The sequence below is a fragment of the Macrobrachium nipponense genome, chromosome 16 (genome assembly GCF_015104395.2).
Source record: "Macrobrachium nipponense isolate FS-2020 chromosome 16, ASM1510439v2, whole genome shotgun sequence".
Taxonomy (NCBI): Eukaryota; Metazoa; Arthropoda; class Malacostraca; order Decapoda; family Palaemonidae; genus Macrobrachium; species Macrobrachium nipponense.
In genome coordinates this window covers 56,563,213-56,582,362 of record NC_087209.1, presented here as the reverse complement: position 1 = coordinate 56,582,362, position 19,150 = coordinate 56,563,213, and the positions used below count along the sequence as shown (strand labels likewise).

The 19,150-nt window shown below is 39.9% G+C and overlaps 2 protein-coding genes across 5 annotated transcripts in view; one reads left to right on the top strand and one right to left on the bottom strand.

Moving 5' to 3' along the window:
- Positions 1 to 443: 443 nt before the first annotated feature.
- LOC135195710 (uncharacterized protein C8orf76 homolog) lies at positions 444 to 2,778 on the top strand. Of its 3 annotated transcripts, none has more exons than XM_064222112.1 (2): positions 444 to 562; positions 1,372 to 2,778. In XM_064222112.1, exon 2 carries the CDS (start codon positions 1,373 to 1,375, stop codon positions 2,588 to 2,590), a length of 1,218 nt encoding a protein of 405 aa, XP_064078182.1. In that variant the 5' UTR covers positions 444 to 562; position 1,372; the 3' UTR covers positions 2,591 to 2,778. The 3 variants fall into 3 exon arrangements, with proteins under 3 accessions (XP_064078182.1, XP_064078184.1, XP_064078183.1); XM_064222114.1 differs by having other exon boundaries at positions 528 to 550; XM_064222113.1 differs by lacking the exon at positions 444 to 562 and adding an exon at positions 619 to 640.
- An 865-nt stretch (positions 2,779 to 3,643) lies between these two features.
- Positions 3,644 to 19,150, bottom strand: part of LOC135195711 (uncharacterized) — a 33,104-nt gene continuing 17,597 nt past the window's right edge. For both annotated transcript variants that reach the window (XM_064222115.1, XM_064222116.1), the window contains 6 exons: positions 17,315 to 17,444; positions 10,201 to 10,348; positions 9,924 to 10,070; positions 9,503 to 9,724; positions 8,252 to 8,443; positions 3,644 to 7,196 (listed from right to left, as the gene is read on the bottom strand). In XM_064222115.1, coding sequence (XP_064078185.1) covers positions 7,000 to 7,196; positions 8,252 to 8,443; positions 9,503 to 9,724; positions 9,924 to 10,070; positions 10,201 to 10,348; positions 17,315 to 17,444 — 1,036 coding nt within the window. In that variant the 3' untranslated portion in view covers positions 3,644 to 6,999. The remainder of the gene's footprint in view (positions 7,197 to 8,251; positions 8,444 to 9,502; positions 9,725 to 9,923; positions 10,071 to 10,200; positions 10,349 to 17,314; positions 17,445 to 19,150) is intronic.

The window sequence follows — 19,150 nt, the reverse complement described above, 5'->3', positions numbered from 1 at the left end:
AGGGATAAAGTGTAGATAGTTAAACTTACAAGCACTCACAAACGCACGTATACATACACGGGCTCACGCACATACACACATATACAGAAGGGCCCACGGATAGCCGCACATACGCACGAGACATAACACATATACAGAAGGGCCCACGCACATACGCACACACATACGGGCTCCACACACACACACACTCACACGTAGTTAAAAATAATCAAGTTGTCAAGCGGAAGTCACTAAATGGGCGGAGCCATGGCGCCTGCATCCCTGTAGTAGTACTACCCAATACGAACGTTGTAAAAGGTATCTGCGAATAGAAATAGAGATAAATCGGTAAAATATCTTCATTAAATAGAATAAAAGATTAAATTTATTAAAATATGAACGAAATCTATCGGAATAGGACACCAATCTGCTTATTTATTTGCTCACGAATTAACAAAGGCTAAAAATTAATAGGAAGGTGAGCCGTTGCAAAGGTATAACTCCTCAGCTGCTAATATACTTAAATTTTCATTCGTTTATTGTTTTGGTTCAATCTGTCAACTTTAAGCGAGTGCGTAAACAAGTAGGTGATCTAAAATGGTGGAGGTCTAGGTTATATAAACCTTTTTAAAAAGCATTTTTGGATATATCTAAGTATTAGGTACCTAACTTAACCTAGGAAGCCAAGTCCTTATCTTGCCGGGGGCTTTACCGTCCCCCCCACCCACCCTGACCTACGATGCCCGGTCATTATCCAGGCTAGACCCCCTACCAAAAATAATGTTGTAGACCATTTTATTTATTTTATGTTCCCCCACCGCATCGTAAAACCCATTTTCCAATGTGGTTCCTCGAATTTTAGGATGTGCCCTAGAATGGGGTAGGTACTACCTACTAGGTAGCCTACTACCTAGATGGGTAGTAATTCTAAGGAATTAGCTAGGTAACTCCTCACGGACTGCAATAACGTAACCGCGAATACGACATGCACTAGGGATTGGGGCGTCCAATGTATTTTGCCGTGTTTAGTACTGGCCCCTGCGGGTTAATTACAGTTGTCTGAATAAACATTATACTCTAAATTCTTGTTCAGGAGATAAAACTGCATAGGAAAACGGCAACTGGCATAGTGTAGGTCGCTGCAGAATAGTTATATAGATCATTACTCTCTAAAAGTAGCAATTTGCATGCTAACGAAATGTAGCTAGGTGCTCACTCTCTAAAAGTATAGCCACTTGCATGCTAACGAAATGTGAAATGCTTGTTTGTACTTTAAGAAACTATAAACTTGTTTAAAAAAAACTGTAGGCTATCACATGCTTCATAGTAATTTGATTAGCTTATATGTGACATATGGTTTTGAAGCTGTGCTAAAATTACCGTTCATTGCAGAATGGAGTTTGCTGGCTTAGATGACGATCTGTTCAGTGAAGAGCGCCAGCGTCCCAACCCAGATGAGAATTATTCAGCAAGATACTGTGAGAGTTGCTGGTTCTTAGAAGCTTCAAGTGAACTTTTGGTGTCTGATGAAGATGAGCTTAGTGTTCAAAAACATTCTGCTGATTATTTATTCTTCAAAAAGGATTTTGGGTCAGCTCTAGCCAGGTACGAAAGTATTCTCAGTAGTTTACCTGCAAGTAACACTACTGTTCGAAGGGAGTGTTATGAGGGTATAGTAAGGAGCTGCATGAAGCTCAGGATTTTTGACAAAGCATTTGAATATGCAGAAAAACTTCACTCCACATCTAAAACTGTTGAACAAACTACTGTGAGCTGCTCTGTCTTAATTGATGCAGGTATTGCAGCAGGAGAATATTCAGCAGCGCTAGAGACAGCACGGCTGTTAGTGCTAATTCATCCTTTTAACGCTGATGCCTGGTTGAAACTCGCCCGCTGTTATGCAAGTTTTTACGACGTTTCATTACCCAGTATGAAAGAACATTTTGCCACTGACAGTGCAAAGACATCATTTGGTTTAAAAAGTCAGGAAACTAAAAGAACTGATGCAGACTCTTCCACAAGTACAAACGAATCATCTTGTAGTACTCTCAACTCTAAGTGCAAAGAAAATGAAGTGTCAGATACTGATTGTTCAAAGTGTAAAAAATATGAAATGTTTCTTTTTCTTGATTCAGAATCAGAGATGGCAAAGCCACAATGCTCATTAGATTCTATAAAAGTGAAAGTTGAAGACAATACCACTTGTGATAACGTGACTGATTTTTGGAAGGAAGTGCTCCATAACCAAAAGGAATTTACTGAAAAGGAGAAAGGAGCCCAGTTTGTCTGTGGTTGCCTTTACCGCAGCTTTACAATGTTGAAACGTACTGAGGGAACCTCATCTGGTTTTGCTTTAGACTCCAGTTTAGCTTGGCAGAAAAAACTGTGGAGAGACATGAGAGCTGTTTTAGATGAACAGTCCCTGAATTTTGTTGTATATGTAGTACAGACGAGTGATAATATATACTCTAGTCATTCTCCCCTCAAAGAGTGTTCCTCGGAATTTGTAGACAGAGGAAGCTCCAAGTTTAAAAGTGAAGAATCAGAAATAAATGTTTTGGAGAGTTCTCTAAATTCTTTTGAGAAACAGTGGTTTAAGTGGATAAAATAAATCAAAGAATGATGTTTTCAGTTAATGTTATGATCCTAGTCAAAATAAAATGTTATACCTTTCATCATGTGAACCCACTTCTGTGTAACTGGATTACTATTATTCAGGTTGGGAAAAAAAAAATAAGTGTATGATACAGCAATAGGAAGGTTATGCAATTAGGACTGAATATAGTACTTGGCAAATAATAGTGTTTTTTTTTTATGGGTCGTTGCTTGCCTCTATGTTCCTTTGCCTCAAGTCTCACTCAACTGATTGGAATATCTATGCTTTTATTTATGGTTGTTGTGCAGCAGTAAGGCTTTTCTGCATAATTCCTTCAGTTGCATTATGCAATGTTTGCTCCCCAATTCCTCGTAACATCTAACAGTCCAACCTCTCTCTCTGCCTTACTCCAATTTGAAGCCTTCATTTAAGAGATTTTTCAGAGCATCCTTCAATGATCCACTCATTTCAGAATGAAAGAAGACTGGCATGACCTTTACTAAAATGAAGAGTATTGATCCCCCACTTAAAACCCAGACAATCAATCACACCAAGAATACATGGTTTGTTTGTATGGTGTTTTTATGTTGCATGGAACCAGTATGGTTATTCAGCAACGGGACAAACGGCTCTACGTGACTTCTGAACCACGTCGAAAATGAACTACTATCACCAGAAACGCGCATCTCTAACACCTCAATGGAATGCCCGAGGTGGCAGGTCAAGACCATACCGATAACGCCACTGAGGCGCTAGTAATGCATGATGGTGGAATTAATGCAAATGTGCTTTAATGATGAATTAATATAATGATAGTAAAAGTGCTAGTCCTAATTTAATGGAAGAGTTATTAGTTTATGAGCCCATTGGTCATTGTACCTCAAGTTAGTGGACTTATCCAGGATGCATAAAGGTTTCAGTTATTCAACATTCCACTAATTTATGTACAGGTACTGGAGGTATATATTTTCTGTTGACATTTTGTAATGTCTTGAGTTATCGTTCTGCCTCTTTTATAATTTCATTAGTCTTTTACCCAGGGTGACAAGTATGTAAATGAAAGTCCGATTATTTTCTTTCTATAATAATATGATCAGCTTCAATTTATTCTTAATGAAAAAATGTATGCTAATTACATATGGTGCAATGGGAAACTGTATAAAAATAGTCAAAAAATAAATACTTAATAAGTGGCCATCCCTAATCAATAGGAACTGACCACAGGTCATAAAAAGCTCTTGTGGTAATAACAAATACGAGAATCAAGCAGCAAATCTTTCCATTCATAAGAGGGATCACAAAATAACAGGACCATACAATGCAGCTGGATTTGGAGAGAGAGAAAAAAAAAATTCTTAGAAAGTTTAACCAGACTCCGTACTCAGTGGAAAAAAAATTCATTTCAAACTCAATTTTGGCATGGCCCAAAAAGGTTTGACTATTGTTAATAAAATTTAAATTTCCCCTCATAAATTGCAGTTCTTTGAACAAAACATATTTAGAAGTATATTAATAATTTTGTTGTTATGACATTTCAGATGAAAAACTTCACTTTATAACAAAAGTAAGAATCACACAGCCAATTTTTCTGCTTGTGCAAGCAATTACAAATTAACAGTACCACACAATGAAGCTGGACTTGATAATGACATCATAGCAATAAAATTCCACAACAAAAAGAAAATAGTCACAAGTGAAATATGTCATGTTTTCATTAACATTTCTGATGAAAAATGATTCACTTGAAAGAGATGCATTCCTTAGGCAGCCTGTAAAGGGAAAGGCCACATAACCCTAGAAATATCCAAGAAAATATGAACGTGACTTCACATTCCAACTACGTATAAATAGTATATGTACTGGTACATATGTTCCAGAACAGTGTGGCTCCCCATACGTATATATAAGTATGTTGTACTTGATTTTGAATTTATACAATAATTAAAACTTCAGAGAAAATATCAATGTTTCTTGATGAATAAAAAATACAAATGATTTATAATTACAGTTTAAGTTGCTCATTTTTACTTAAATATACTATAATAAGATTTGAAAACTTTAATTTACATTACCACATGTAAACAGCCGACCCTAGCTATGCAACTGGGTTGTTTCTTCAATCAATGTAATCATCAACACTATTACTTCTTTACCAGGGCAAACTAAAAATGAGGAAAGATTATTTAAATCCTTAACGAAATATTGGAAAAGTGTAATGAATAATTGTTCCGTATGCATGACAATGACGACATCGAGAGAATGTACCTTGGTTCCTGTGGGCAACAGATGTGTTGACAGACCCAGACCTACTTGCAAGCAGTATGAGATGGGAGGCTGGAGATTTGTGGAAACGCAGTAAAGACACGAGTGGCAGAACTTTAGAGTCCCTTCCTGTCATGTGGCAACGATGATGAATAACAACTGTTCCAGTGCCTGATCATCGGACTAAGCATTCACAATTTAAAACCATTAAAAAACTTTAGCATAGTTTCACAGCTTTGTATCTTTCATTCTTTTCACAACTTTTTGTTTCCTTGACATTATTAGAAAAATACATAGTTTGACTTAATAAATAAGCCAGTCCCTTCAATACTGTAGTTGAAAATGTAGTATAAATAATTCAATTTGTATAAATGTTATTGGCAGAAGACTACTAGGAAAGATCAGAATCACTGAACACCACTACAACCCCAAAGATATACTGCCTATGAACAGAACCCTGGGTTTAGTTGTGGCAGTGTTTATGTCACCAAGAGTTGAGATTGTCACCTAAATTCCATTAGTGTCACTAACAATATGAGTTCTGTCAAATCATAGGCTTCAGTTTTGCAGGTTTGTGGAAAACAAAAATTTAAACATTAAATGAAGTGTGTACAAACAAAGTGAAAACTGCAAACAAAAGACTAATGTACTGTATAAAAGGATATAGTATTTCACTTATGAGTGGTTGGGCCATTAATATAAATCAGCATGCTTTATAGACCTAAAGCAATAGGCCCAGGTCTTGACAACTTCTGTATACTGTAAGGCTCCTCTATTAATTATAAAATCTTCCTCACCATAGGGTTTATTAATATAATTTAGCTGTGGAACTTCTTTTCTTTTGCAATACCGAAAATAAGAACTAATTATCTTTAATAGACATAAAATGTACTAAATGAAGCATGAAAAAAGAATTCCAGTTACATACTGACAACGTCTGGTACACTGCAAAATCCACAACCTCTGTGCTTACCAACTTGATGAACAAAAATACTTGTGGCGGACATGCTGGAATTTTGAGCTTTGTTCTCAATTAAATGTAAAAAATAATCCTTCATTAAGTGTAAAATCTAGAAATTCAAACTTGCACATTCCAAGACCTTCTATGCACAAATTGAGGACTGTAAAAACTTCCTCACTTGAAGGCAGAAATTGTTGTGTGTTATTTATGAATAAACAGCCTTCTTGCAGCTTGGTCTATAAAAAGGTACATTTGGAATTGGTGCATTCTGTTTTCTTGTGCTTATCTGCAAAAATGAAGGTCATGTACTTCTGCCTTCACGTGTAATCTGATAATGTATTCAGACATGAAAAGAAAGACCTGACCACTTAATACGAGATGTCATACATTATATATAACAATAATACTGTGACAGCACCTTTCTGAATCTGAGAAAATGGACTTATTTAACAGAGAAATGCCCTTAAATAATAAATATGTGAACAAATTACATAACATTGGCGAGACTGATACATATTAAAGCATATTTATAAGAAGCAACAAAATAAAAGAGTAATCCACTCAGTGATATGCAATACTAATTCTACTTACACAATTCATAAATAACTTACAAGCAAGTGTCATATTAAAATAAATCTTGTGCTGTAAACACAAATCTAACGATACCAGTGCATATAAAAATGAATTCAGTGCCCCAGTCTAAAAGCCAGCACATGGGCTGAAACTCAAAATATTTCAGGATAAATTGACATGCCAGGTATACTCCTGTGAGTATAACCTAACAAGAAATACTGTAGCGTGTCCACAATAAATATCTATAAAAAGAGAAAAATAAAACATCCTATTAAAACATGTTAATAATATTCAGAACACATCTGTTTTCTTTCATATAAATCATTTCAGACAATAAAACCAAATTTGTGACCAGCTCCATCATGCTTAAATTTTACTGTCTTCCTTGAAGCATATAATAAATGGTTCAGCAACTAATGTACATCACAAAAATGGGAAATTGGAACTTGCATTTACACTACAAAACAGTATTAAAAATAAATCCACTTCAGTAGTGTACCCAGTACAATACATACAAGACCGAATTCCGATATGCTCAGAATATCTAACTTTAAAATGCCAAACTAAAATTATGCAATAAATAGCTATGGACATTCTCAACATAAAATAGAGCCTATCTATATGTACATTAACTAACTTTGATCTCTCTTAGACTATGTTCATCCCTTTTTATGCTGTTGGGTAACGATGCGCTTCTTTCAACGGCGTTTGGTCCGCCGTTAACGACGACTTTATTGCAGTTCTCGTCCTGGAAGGATTTCTTCTTGCCTTCTTTATATTTTGTATAAGTGTATAAAACTCCTCCAGTTGTATTCATAACAATACCTGCAAAAATCATTTTAATAACACAAGGATATAAAAACTGTGCTGAATATTTCAGGGCTGCTCCAAGTTGATGAAAAATCCATGTCAGAACTTTAAACCAATAGGTTAGACTAAATCTAGATTTTCCTTAAAAAAAAAAAAAAAAAAAAAAAAAAAAAAAAAAAAATATATATATATATATATATAATATATATATATATATATATATATATATATATATTATATATATATATATATATATATATATATATATATATATATATATATATATATAATATAATATACACACACACACAGGTAGTCAGTCCTCGTTACGATGGGGACACATTAATTACAATAACCCCATCCTTACTTGAAGATTTCATAACTCAAGAGGCAGCCTAGCCTACACTGTACAGTGTAATCTATACATATATTGTAATGTACTGTTAATTCTTTTTTATTTTGTGCTATAAAATGATGGAATGCCTCGTTTTCACCACACCACCAGAGGACTCACTTGGGTGTTTGGAAGACATGTTGATATTACACAAATTTGCATTTTAAACAGTTTAAAACAGACAAAAATCACAAACTATCGGTATTGAGAGGAAAAGGATACCATTGTGTGAGTTGAAGTCAAAATGGTCTTGTGATTGGCTAATGTATCAATGGGAAGTTTACTGAATAAATGACCAAAGTATATTACTACACACACTTCTAAACTCTAAGGACTGATACACCGTAACAGACGGGAAGGTTGCATTAAACTGAACTGTCCTAAGGGTAGCAACAGGAAATGTCAGGAGTACAGTATATTCACTAATATCTAACACAGTGAACTGAATTAGCAAAACCTCTTGATTATGCTACGAATGGACGTTTCATTTTATGATGGCCTACTTAGTTGGGAGAAGAGCTCACCAATCTTAAAAAAGCTTGATTTCTTGACTAATCACTGAGCAGTGATCTCTAAGCATTACTAAAAGTTTTAATCAATTTTCTTCTTACAAAAGCTTGATTTTTTTATTAATCACCGAGTAGTGTAGTGACTTCCAAGCATTAGAAAAACTTACCTGTAATATTCAAGGGATGATATTTAACACCACCAAAGACAAAAAAGCCAACCAGAGTCTGGATCACTGACTTAGCAACCGACACGAGTGACGTCGTCAATGCACTGTTTAAGGCGGTACAGAGGAAAAGGGAGTAGTTCAGAACCGCCCCTAAGCATATGAGCGTCCAGAACGTTAACTGGAACCCAACATCTGTAGGAAACACAATATTTTACTATAATTTTTCAGGAAATTTGGCAGCTGGTTTGAACCATCTATCTATGAAATTAAAAAAAAAAAAGACTCATAGTAGCACGAGTCTCAAAATGGAGACAAATCAACAGTTATGTATATGTGCATATACTTAAAGATAAAGCTGTACAGATTCCCAAAAGCTATCTGTGCAGATTTATCTTTAAATACGAAAATTTTCCCGTTGTATGCCCCCGCTTCTTTGACAATGTCCGAGTTGTACGCAATCTTGCTGACTGGAATCAGCTTAGCTGAATTCTGTTAACCAAACCACTGGGTTCAAATCCTTGACGCTCACAAGGCTGGCCTGAAATGCTTAACCAAAGCACTTGGCAGAATATGAACTTGGTGGTCTGCTGAAGGTATCAAATGATAGGGATGATCCTGGCAAGTTTTGGCCCACCAAACAAGTTCCTTATAACATTAATTTTTTTAAGCATTTGGATTGAGCCTCTTACTTTGGAGCAGAGAAAGAGGCTCTTTCATACTGTACTTGTCTTAGCACTTTTGATACTGGCTTTCTACTTATTTGTTACTAAAAGCTCTTTATCACGAGTCACTGTTGCCAGTCATGAACTTGTTGAATTCAAGAATGTCCCCAAGACTTAAAACCATGCAAAACAATGGGGAGAGTTGGATATAAGGAGAAATTGGTCATACACCAAAGAAATATTTGAAAATATCCATGTTAAGAGTGCCCCAAAAGTTCTACTGAACCAAACATATTGTGAAAAAGAGGATGCAGGCAAACCAGAAACTTCTACAGATGTTATCTCACAAATGCTTTGATCATATAAAATGGTTAAACAGCAAAGGTTCCCTTTTCAACATGGGGTTAAACAAAGAAGTTTTTTAGAAAGTATGAACACAACTGAAATAGGCCCTCCAATACTCATTGATAAATTTGTAGTACACTTCTGAATGACAGAAGCAGTTGAAAGTGTGATAATGCACAGTCAAGTATGCATATGAAAATACGACATGTATTATCAATAAATAAATACCCGATAATATACTTACCCATTACATAACGACTTTGTACAATATTTTGTGGTTCCCCCATTAGCACAGACACTATGATGAAGGGAGCCAATGTATTATAGCTATTTAGCTGTAAGATTTCTAAGGTTGACAGCTTGTTCTCCGCACACTGCTGCACAAGCGTCAGGTAGAGACCCTGGGCTAGCACACTAAAGCCACCCATGGTATACGCAAATGCATCAAATGTTAGGTCTCCCAAAACTGTGAAGAGAAGAAGCTATAAAGCAACTCTAATCCAGCATACATTTGCCAAGTTGTTAAAAGCATTATTATTATTATATGCATTAATACCAATTCTTCATATGCATACTACGCATGTTCTAGCAGAGTTGAATATGACTGGCTCAAGTAATATATTCAAAATCTGTAACAATATGTCAAAGGAACAAAAAGGACCAACCTGCAACAAAGCACCCTGTAGTTATAATAAGTATGGAGGACACCAACATCAATGATGGCATTGGCCGATGAAGTATGACAACTGATAAAATCAAATTGACGAGAGGAGTGCAGCGTTTTACGGCACCATACATCGGGATGTTCATGCCTGGAAGTTCAACAAAAGTTTAGAGTAATGTTACACTACATTACTCAGCTAAATAACTTAAACTGCACTAGGGAGATCTTCAAGTCAATGACGATACACAATCACAAAAAATAAAGTTAGTATCACTCACCTTGTAGAGCCATCAGAGACAGCGTGGCATGGAAAGCATAGCCCAGTGATGGCGCGAGGAACATACGAGCTGCCTTCCAAGTGTAAGGCGGAAGGGATATTTTTCCAGAGCTAGCCAGCACCTCCAAAAACATTACGGTTATCATCATCTGAAATTTCCAGGAACGACTGAAGTAACCAGTTTAAAATAACCGAATGACAGATAAAACCTAAACAAATAAAAATGTTATTGTTATAATACAATTAAGTTTGTTCATACTTACCTGGCAGATATATATATAGCTGTATTCTCCGAAGTCCGACAGAATTTCAAAATTCGCGGCACACGCAGTGGGCGGCCAGGTGGTAGTACCCATTCCCGCCGCTGGGAGGCGGATATCAGGAACTATTCCCATTTTCTATTCATATTTTATCAGTGCCACTGTCTCCTGAGGGGAGGTGGGTGGGCACTTTAATTATATATATCTGCCAGGTAAGTATGAACAAACTTAATTGTATTATAACAATAACATTTTGTTCATGAAACTTACCTGACAGATATATATATAGCTGAATCCCACCTTCGGATGGTGGGAAGAGACAGAATAGGATTTTTTGGGAAACTAAATTAGTAGATGATATACATCTTGGTTCCTCACCTGTTAGCATAGCCGACTTCGTGATTACTGTCACCAAAGAAGTCTGCTTCTGCGTACTAGAGTTCTTTGCCAGCGAGGAGAGAACCTGTAATGCTGGTGCGCTCTAGATGATCTGTCAACGGGGGCGTGACCACAATGTGACTAGACCATATGACCATACTTCTGAGGGCAACGAAGCTAAAACCACCACCTGACCTAACCTATCAAAGTTAGTTCCATAACTTCTAGGCTAAAGAAAAGGAACGCGCCTTCATATTAAGAAAAAATCTCAAATCTTTATGCAAACATAATGAATGAGACTTCTTAAAAGAACTCCTTGACTATAATGCCAGGGTGTTCTTGGACATGAAACCAGTCTGGTCTTTTCACGGAACACCGCAGATTGTCCGTTGACCTCGACTTTCTATAGTTTTATCAAGATAAAACTTGAGAGACCCGACAGGGCACAGGACTCTCTAATGCCTTGCCCAATAATTTGTGCCATACCCTTGGTCTCCAAGCCTTCGGGTCAAGGGTTAGACAGGTTTTGGTTTTCGTTCTTATCAAGAACGGAAGGCTTAGAGGACAGACCGCATATGTCCTTTAAAGCTAAAACCTCTGATGATGGCTAAAACCTAACTAACCCTCTTTGCCGTGGCTAGAGCGGTTAGAATGTTAGCCTTTCTGGTCACGTGTATTAAGTTCGCAGAAAGGATAGGTTCGAAATGCTTTTGGCATCAGAAACTCAGACTACGTCTAAGTTCCATGCCGGAACCTGCGATCCAGAGAATTTCAAGATCTCCCCAGACCTCAAAGATCGTGAAGCTTTGTTGTTTGACAGAACCGAATCTCTGAGCCTAGAGGCCGTCAACAACATATTTGCATATTCTACAATAGTTAGGACTTCTAGCTTATCTCATACTTCATACGGAAAGATAGAACCATAAAGAAATTCACAGAGGTCGAGGTGGAGGAACAGTCATTTCCCTTCACTATCTCCAGAAACGGCCCCCTCCGATTGAACACTGAAAATAGGCAGCACTGCTTTGCCTTGGCCAAGAGACTGCCATTAATCTTGAAGATCTTATCGCTTCTCGATAGTCTGAAACGCCTTTAGACTCAGAGGAGAGATATCAGATACTTCACTAAGTGACGATGTTAGATTACACCGATTCTCTCGGGAAGGGTCTTTGGACAATTCTCTGAATTACATGACCTCTGTGAATCCAACCTCTTAGAGGCCAACATGTGGCGACTAAAGCTAATCCTCTAGGATCATGAATAAGGGAACAACTTAAGAGGAAGCTCCTTCGTCTTCAATATTACGAAAAAAAACTTAACGAAAGGACGCCCTCAGTCTCTCCTCAACTTTCGACATACTTCTAAGTGAGGATTACTCCAAGACGTCAGTAGTTGTTGCCTTCGATCGAGAAGACCCGCACGGACGTGCACTAGTTTAACGAACCTCTTGAGGATCGTTACGTTCCGTGCCCCAGCCCATAACCAACTCTCTCTTCTTGAGCTATGAGAGAGCTGAGAAATTATCCGAGATGATTTGGGCCACTCGATCCAAACTCACCCTTCGAGGAACTGGAGAGCCGACCAATTTGGCTTCCAATTCTTTCAGACAATGTGCCAGAACATCTGTTCCTCTGTTCGGATGTCTGGCATCCTCTCGCTATCACCCGAGGTGATCCTCAAGCCGTTGAGAGAAAATTAGAATTATTACTAGATCTTTGATGCTATTCCAATTTCTTCGTGAGGAAAAATTGTAGAGGTCTGAATTGCTGTTTATTCAGGGAAAACAAGCTTCTCCAGCGAGGAAATGGTCCCCAGCAAACTCATCCATTCCCTCACTCAGCCTGCTTCCTTCCCTAAATATGGCTGCGCTTTGCATAAGCAGGAGAGCATTATTATAGTGCTATGCCGCGGTAGATTCGTACAGGAATTCTGTTACCGTGCGGTAAACCCGCACCGAACAAGTATAAGAGATATCTTGTTGAAATTTTCTAAGTAAACAGAAGGCATGTTCATTCATGATTACTAGAAATTTCCTCAACCCGAGGCTCTAAAATCCATGATTGTAGGGCAGAGAGACGGCTTATTCAACCATTCCCGCCAAGGTAAACAAGACGTAACCACCGCGCATGTCACCGAGCTAGCCGGTACTGCGTAGATCACAGTAACAGCAGCCTTGTTCATCGTCTCGCACTATCTGCCTGAGTTGCCAGCTACTCCTTTACGAAGGGATAGGTATGAAATTATCGAGCAAAAGGAAACTCTCAAGCAGGCATATTTATTTTAAACGAAACAAAATTCGCTAAATACAGAAGCTGAGTTGGTGTTGTCGTAACAATACCTGAAGAGTTGTTCTTACTCCGAAAACTCTTGGAAGGTTGAAGGGAGTGTCAATTAAATACATTAGAACAACAGTTCTTTCGGCTTTCTATACCGCAGAGGTAATACGATATGCGTATATGACTTGACCCATGCGTTAGCAAAATGACGCAAAGATAAACTACGTAAGTATTGTAGTAATTTGAACATCGAATTCTCTACTACATCTTTCCTCGACGAGGAAGAGAGAAAGAAAGGAAAACGACTGTCCACGTTCTAATGAATGAAACTTTTTAAAAGAACTCCTTGACTCTTTGCCAAGACTCTTTGCCAAGAAAAAGGGTAGTAATATTCGAATAGAGATCATCAAGAGAGAACCGAGGATCGAAAAGGACCGTTCAATGTTCTTATGATATTGGACATAAGACTTCCTGGATCTAGTCTACAAGTCCTTTTTCTTACTCCTACCCGGATGAGCCTCTGAAAATGAATGAGAGCTCTTCCGAAATTTGTTAATGAGTTTATCCGCTTAAACGATAAAAACGTTAAAATCTATGTCAATGAGAACTACCCCATTTATGAGGGGTCCCCCACTTAAATGACAAAACGTTTAGTATCTTGACAATGGGGAAAACGTCCTTACTTGACAAAACTATTAGCACTTTGCTAATATGGGAAAACCCTTTAACATGACCGAAAGTCACCCAGGAATCCGAGTATATAATCTTCCCGATTCTCAGAGAAACGATGAAGAGGAAAAAGATGGGATCGAAGAAAAAAATTCGGGTATGTCTCTCCGCTAACTCCGAATCCTTTTTAAAAATTTCTGTAAAGGAATGTCCTGTGGAGAGTCCTGAAAAAACCTCCTCTTGACGAGCGTTTAGAAAGCGTCAAGCGTCCTAAGAAACGTCCTGAACAGCAAATAAGACGCCTTCTACAAGTCTTTTCTCTCGCAAAGCGTTCTGCCTAGCTTCCACCGAAGCGTCCTGGCGAATGTCCACAAAAGCGTCCTGCCGAGCGTCCTCAAAAGCGTCCTGCTTAGCGTCCTCAAAAAACGTCCTGCTTAGCTACGAGCGTGTCTGAGCAGAGAACACCAAGTCTTCTGAACGACGTTTCAGAGAGGAACTCGTTGAGCGCCCTGATGCATGCAAGGCCCGCCAAGAGGCGTCCTGGCGAGCGACCTTGCCAACATCTCAATGTTATGACGAACCGCGTTTTGCATATGACGTTGAATATTTTCAAGGGACGTCCTTATGGCTTTCGTCTTCAAGACGGGCCTTAAAGACCTTCTCCTGCCGAGCGCTTCTTACAAAGACAGTGGCCGCCTGTGCGACAACTTGCGTCTTAGTAATGCAAAAGAACATCTCCAGAAACGCACTCAGCAAAGGAACGCCGAGCGTCCGAAAGACACCCTCGCAAGGTGCTTGCCGAGCGTCCTGGAGAATGTCTCTACTTATAGAACGTCGAGCACCTCCAAAAGCTTCCTCACTTCTAAATTGCCCTTCTTATGCCGAACCAGAGACATAAGTTGTTTGACTGTGCAAAGCAGCTTGCCGGACGTCAAACTTAACAGCTTGCTTTTTCGAAGTAAAGCGAACGTTACATAACGTATACGGAGCGCCACGAGGAGAGGAGACGAATACTGAGTTGCTCCTCCAAAAGGTGGAATCTAGAATGTCCTTGATTACCAAATTCTTTTGGAATGCTAGCGAGGTTGAAACAGCTCTAACTTCATGAGCGTTCACTCGCAGGAGGCTCAAATCACTCTTCTGGCAAGATGAATGAGCCTCCTTAATAATGTATAAACGAGCGTTCACACGCAGGAGGCTCAAATCACTCTTCTGGCAAGATGAATGAGCCTCCTTAATAATGTATAAACGAGCGTTCACTCGCAGGAGGCTCAAATCACTCTTCTGGCAAGATGAATGAGCCTCCTTAATATGTCCCTTAGGAAAAGAGCCTGTGCATTCTTCGAAAAGGGTAAATGTGGTCTCTTTACTGTTTCATCCTCTCGTGACGAGAGAGAGGACGTGAAGCTTTCCTCTTCTCTAAAGCTTTCTTTAGGAGGCGCGAGTCCTTCCGAGAGCTCCAACCCCTGTGTGGGGAGGACGCCTCGGAGGACGAGAAGCAATCCTTTAAGATTCGTGCACGTGCTCGATCTTCGGCAGCCTGGGAAGCAACAACAGGACCTGCCGAAAGGAAGCCAGATCAGCATGAAAAACCCGTAACCCTCCTTAGGCTTTTGACATGCCCTCTCCCTGGTTTCCTGGGAGTCCGACAGAGGTCTAGGCCTAGAGGCGTTATGGGGCCGATCTGACGTTCCCTCCTGACGAGAGAGAGGACGTGAAGCGTCCTCTTCTCTAAAGCTTCTTAGAGGGCGCGAGTCCTTCCGAGAGCTCCAACCCTTGCGCGGGAGGACGCCTCGGAGGACGAGAAGCAATCCTTCAAGATTCGTGCACGTGCACAATCTTTTAGCAGCCTGGGAAGCGTCAACAGGTTCTGCCGAAGGGACGCCCAGATCGGTGGGGCGCCCCCGTAACCCTCTTGCGGCTTTCGACATGCCCTCTCCCTGAGTCCTGGGAGTCCGACAGAGGTCCAGGCCTAGAGGCATTATGGGGCCGATCTGACGCCCCCTCCACAACACAAGGGGCACTACACTTCACAACACTGATTGGAGAGCGAGCACTTTAGTCTAGATTACTTGATGTAATCCTCTAGCAGACACTTCTTCTAGGACCCCGTAAGCCATACCACAGGGTTAGGCAAAATAAAATCTACAGGAGGTTAGAAGGTTCATTATTTCTAACTTCTGTTTACTGTGGAGGAAAACTCCTGATTCTAACCCGCTCTAAAATGCGTACATGAATCCTACTTCTTCCGTAATCAGTCACACATTACACTAATTACATTGAACTTATGCAAAAAAGAAAAAATGTAAAACGTCAATCCTATTACTAAGCGAGTGTCTACCGAAAGTTCCGGTAGCCTTACCTTACCCCATGCAGACAACAAAGTCTGAAACTAGGCTAACTAGCTTCAGACATCAAATGCAATGAAAAAATTTACGATAGCGTATGCCTAGCCACAAATCCCAGTCAATAATCGAAAGAATAATTAGGATACTTAAGCGGCTAATTAAGTTTCAAAATCCTAGGCGGAGGTCTGTAAACAGTTGTTTACCGACCGGCGACAGAAAAAATATGAATAGAAAATGGGAATAGTTCCTGATATCCGCCTCCCAGCGGCGGGAATGGGTACTACCACCTGGCCGCCCACTGCGTGTGCCGCGAATTTTTAAATTCTGTCGGACTTCGGAGAATACAGCTATATATATATCTGTCAGGTAAGTTTCATGAACAAAACACCAATTACTACCTACAATGTTCAAACCAGCTAATTCACACCTCAGATCTTCCTTTCAGCTGGGTAACTACTTTAAGGAAGATCCTTATGCTATGAAAGCAGCTTTGTTAAAACATTCTGGACAGTAAAACACTTTCCAAAAATTAACAGCTACAATTGCAATTTTAACAGTAGGAATTCTTTGGAATTTTCCTTTACTAAACTGCCTACTCTAAAAAAAGTAGAATAACTTTCAGTTATGGGTCACCTTCAGAAGGTCATGTTCCACTTACATTGCGCTCTGCAAAGGGCGATGTATGTGTACAGTACTTGAGCCCTTCTCCAGAGGAGTGCATTCTTAAAGATTTCCCCTCCATTTTCCACCTTTGTTTTGAGAGAGCCCTATTGAGTATCCAAATGTATCTGTGATTTTTTAAAACTAGATTTATTTTGGTTGTGCCTTCCCCACTCAGGCTGTATATAGCTTATACACAGGATCCTACAAACAAAACATTTTAAACAAATTTAACATTTTTCTACCGATAACGTATCTGCAAGGGTTAAAAATTTACCCACACCACTTTCGATATTCTTAACTCTCAGGACAGACCCGGTGAATTTATTCTTAATAAAGATATTGCAGCTATCATCAAGTAAGGGAAGAACAAATGAAACAGAGGAAAACTAAAATGTAAAAATAATATCCACAGTGTGCCATGCTAAACACAAAATATATATATAGTGCCTCATCTCCCAAAATACCTAGATAATAATAAATATGAAAACTAGAAATAAACAAAGGGTCACTGCGAGTCTTACCTGACATGCCATGATGAAGAACGGAAAGGGAAATTCATAGGTATTAATAACAGCCTTATTTAGAAAGGCCATGGATGCTGAGCAGATTCCATAGAAGACTGCTGCTGCAAATCCATGGCTCTCCGGTCCCCTGAAAAATAAATTTTGGTCATCACCATTACAAGTTCAAATCCGTCGAAGTCATTCACTACTGATTACTACTTCACTCATCTACAAAATACAGTATACTACTACTGTGCAGTCCAATACTGCATTCTCAGGATGAGTCACAGGGTATAAGAAGCATCTAACAAGATGAAATGACAATTTGTCGAAAATTGCATTTTTCCTAACTATACAAACCTGAGGTCCTTTAACAATATGAAGGTAACTAGCGGCAGCTGGGACGGTCGTAAGCTTCGAACAAGGGGAGAACGTTAGTTAACTGCTTGTCCGGTCGTGCGCGCGCCGCGCGCCCGGGCGGTGAAGAATCACTTTTGCTTAGGCCCATGCAAAAAGTTGCAGAGTGAGGGGTGGTATGAGGTGGGACTATATGTAAAGGACCTCAGGTTTGTATAGTTAGGAAAAATGCAATTTTCGACAAATTGTCATTTGTTCGATACGTAATACAAACCCTCGTCCTTTAACAATAGGAAGACTCACTTCTTGTGGTGGAATCTGAGTCTTTTTGGTGAACAGGGGACTGGTGTTTCGTCCAACCTTGGAATGCCTCCCTGGTCGTAAGAGCAAGGGAGGGGTCCAAACCTCTGTGTCCGATTGATCGGGGTGTGCACCGCAGGATCAATGGTCAGACCTCTGAGCCAAGTACTAAGAGAGAGGTAAGCGTATCTCTTCGTACCAGCATTGCAAGAACTTGTTCCTGTACAGGAGCCAACATAAAGTTATGGGTTTGTCTCAAGTAGGCATCCACTCCTTCCCCCTTGTTGGAGGGAGTGGAGGATATTTGCTTCTATCCCTAACTAAAGGGATAGATTGGGGCTCGGCTTGAGTAGCTTACCTGCATCGGATTCCTTCCAGTATGGTGACGACCGTGACCCTCTGCCACAAGGTAGAGAGAGAGAAAGATGGAGAAGAGAAGCCAGTCGCACTCTCATTCAACCATTCATTCCTACAGTCACACCAGGAATCGATGCTGTTCTGCCTGCTCTGGGTGCTGGTAAGCTTACACAACGTGTTGAGCAGCCACCACAGGTCCCAAGGGAAAAAGTATCCAAGGACTTGTGGGCAATATCCCGAAGTAGAAGGACATTTTGAAGGAATAGTCTGGTTGGCCCAGACACCTGCCTTCAGGACCTGCGCCACGGAGAAGTTCTTGCGGAACGCCAAAGAGGGTCCAATACCTCTGACTTCGTGGGCTCTCGGTCGGAGCGTACGGATGTCGTCACTACCATCAGCCTCGTACGCTCTCCTGATCACCTCACGCAGCCAGAAAGAAAGCGTGTTCTTGGATACTTCTTTCTTGGTAACCCCAGTGCTAACGAAGAGGCGTCGACACTCAGGCCTGAGGTGTCGAGTTTTCTTCAGATAGCGCCGTAGCGCCCTCACAGGACAAAGCAGCATCTCATCCGTATCGTTGTCGGTGAAATCCATTAGGGAGGGGATCGTGAAAGACTCGAACCTGTCGTCAGGGATCGACGGATTCTGAGTCTTAGCTACGAAATTCGGGACGAAATCGAGCGTCACAGATCCCCAGCCCCTGGAATGTTTAACATTGAAGGACAGACCATGAAGTTCCCCTACTCTCTTCGCCGATGCCAGGGCAGCAAGAAGAGGGTCTTGAGGGTCAGATCCTGTCTGACGACTCTCGGAGTGGCTCGAATGGTCTTCGAGTCAAAC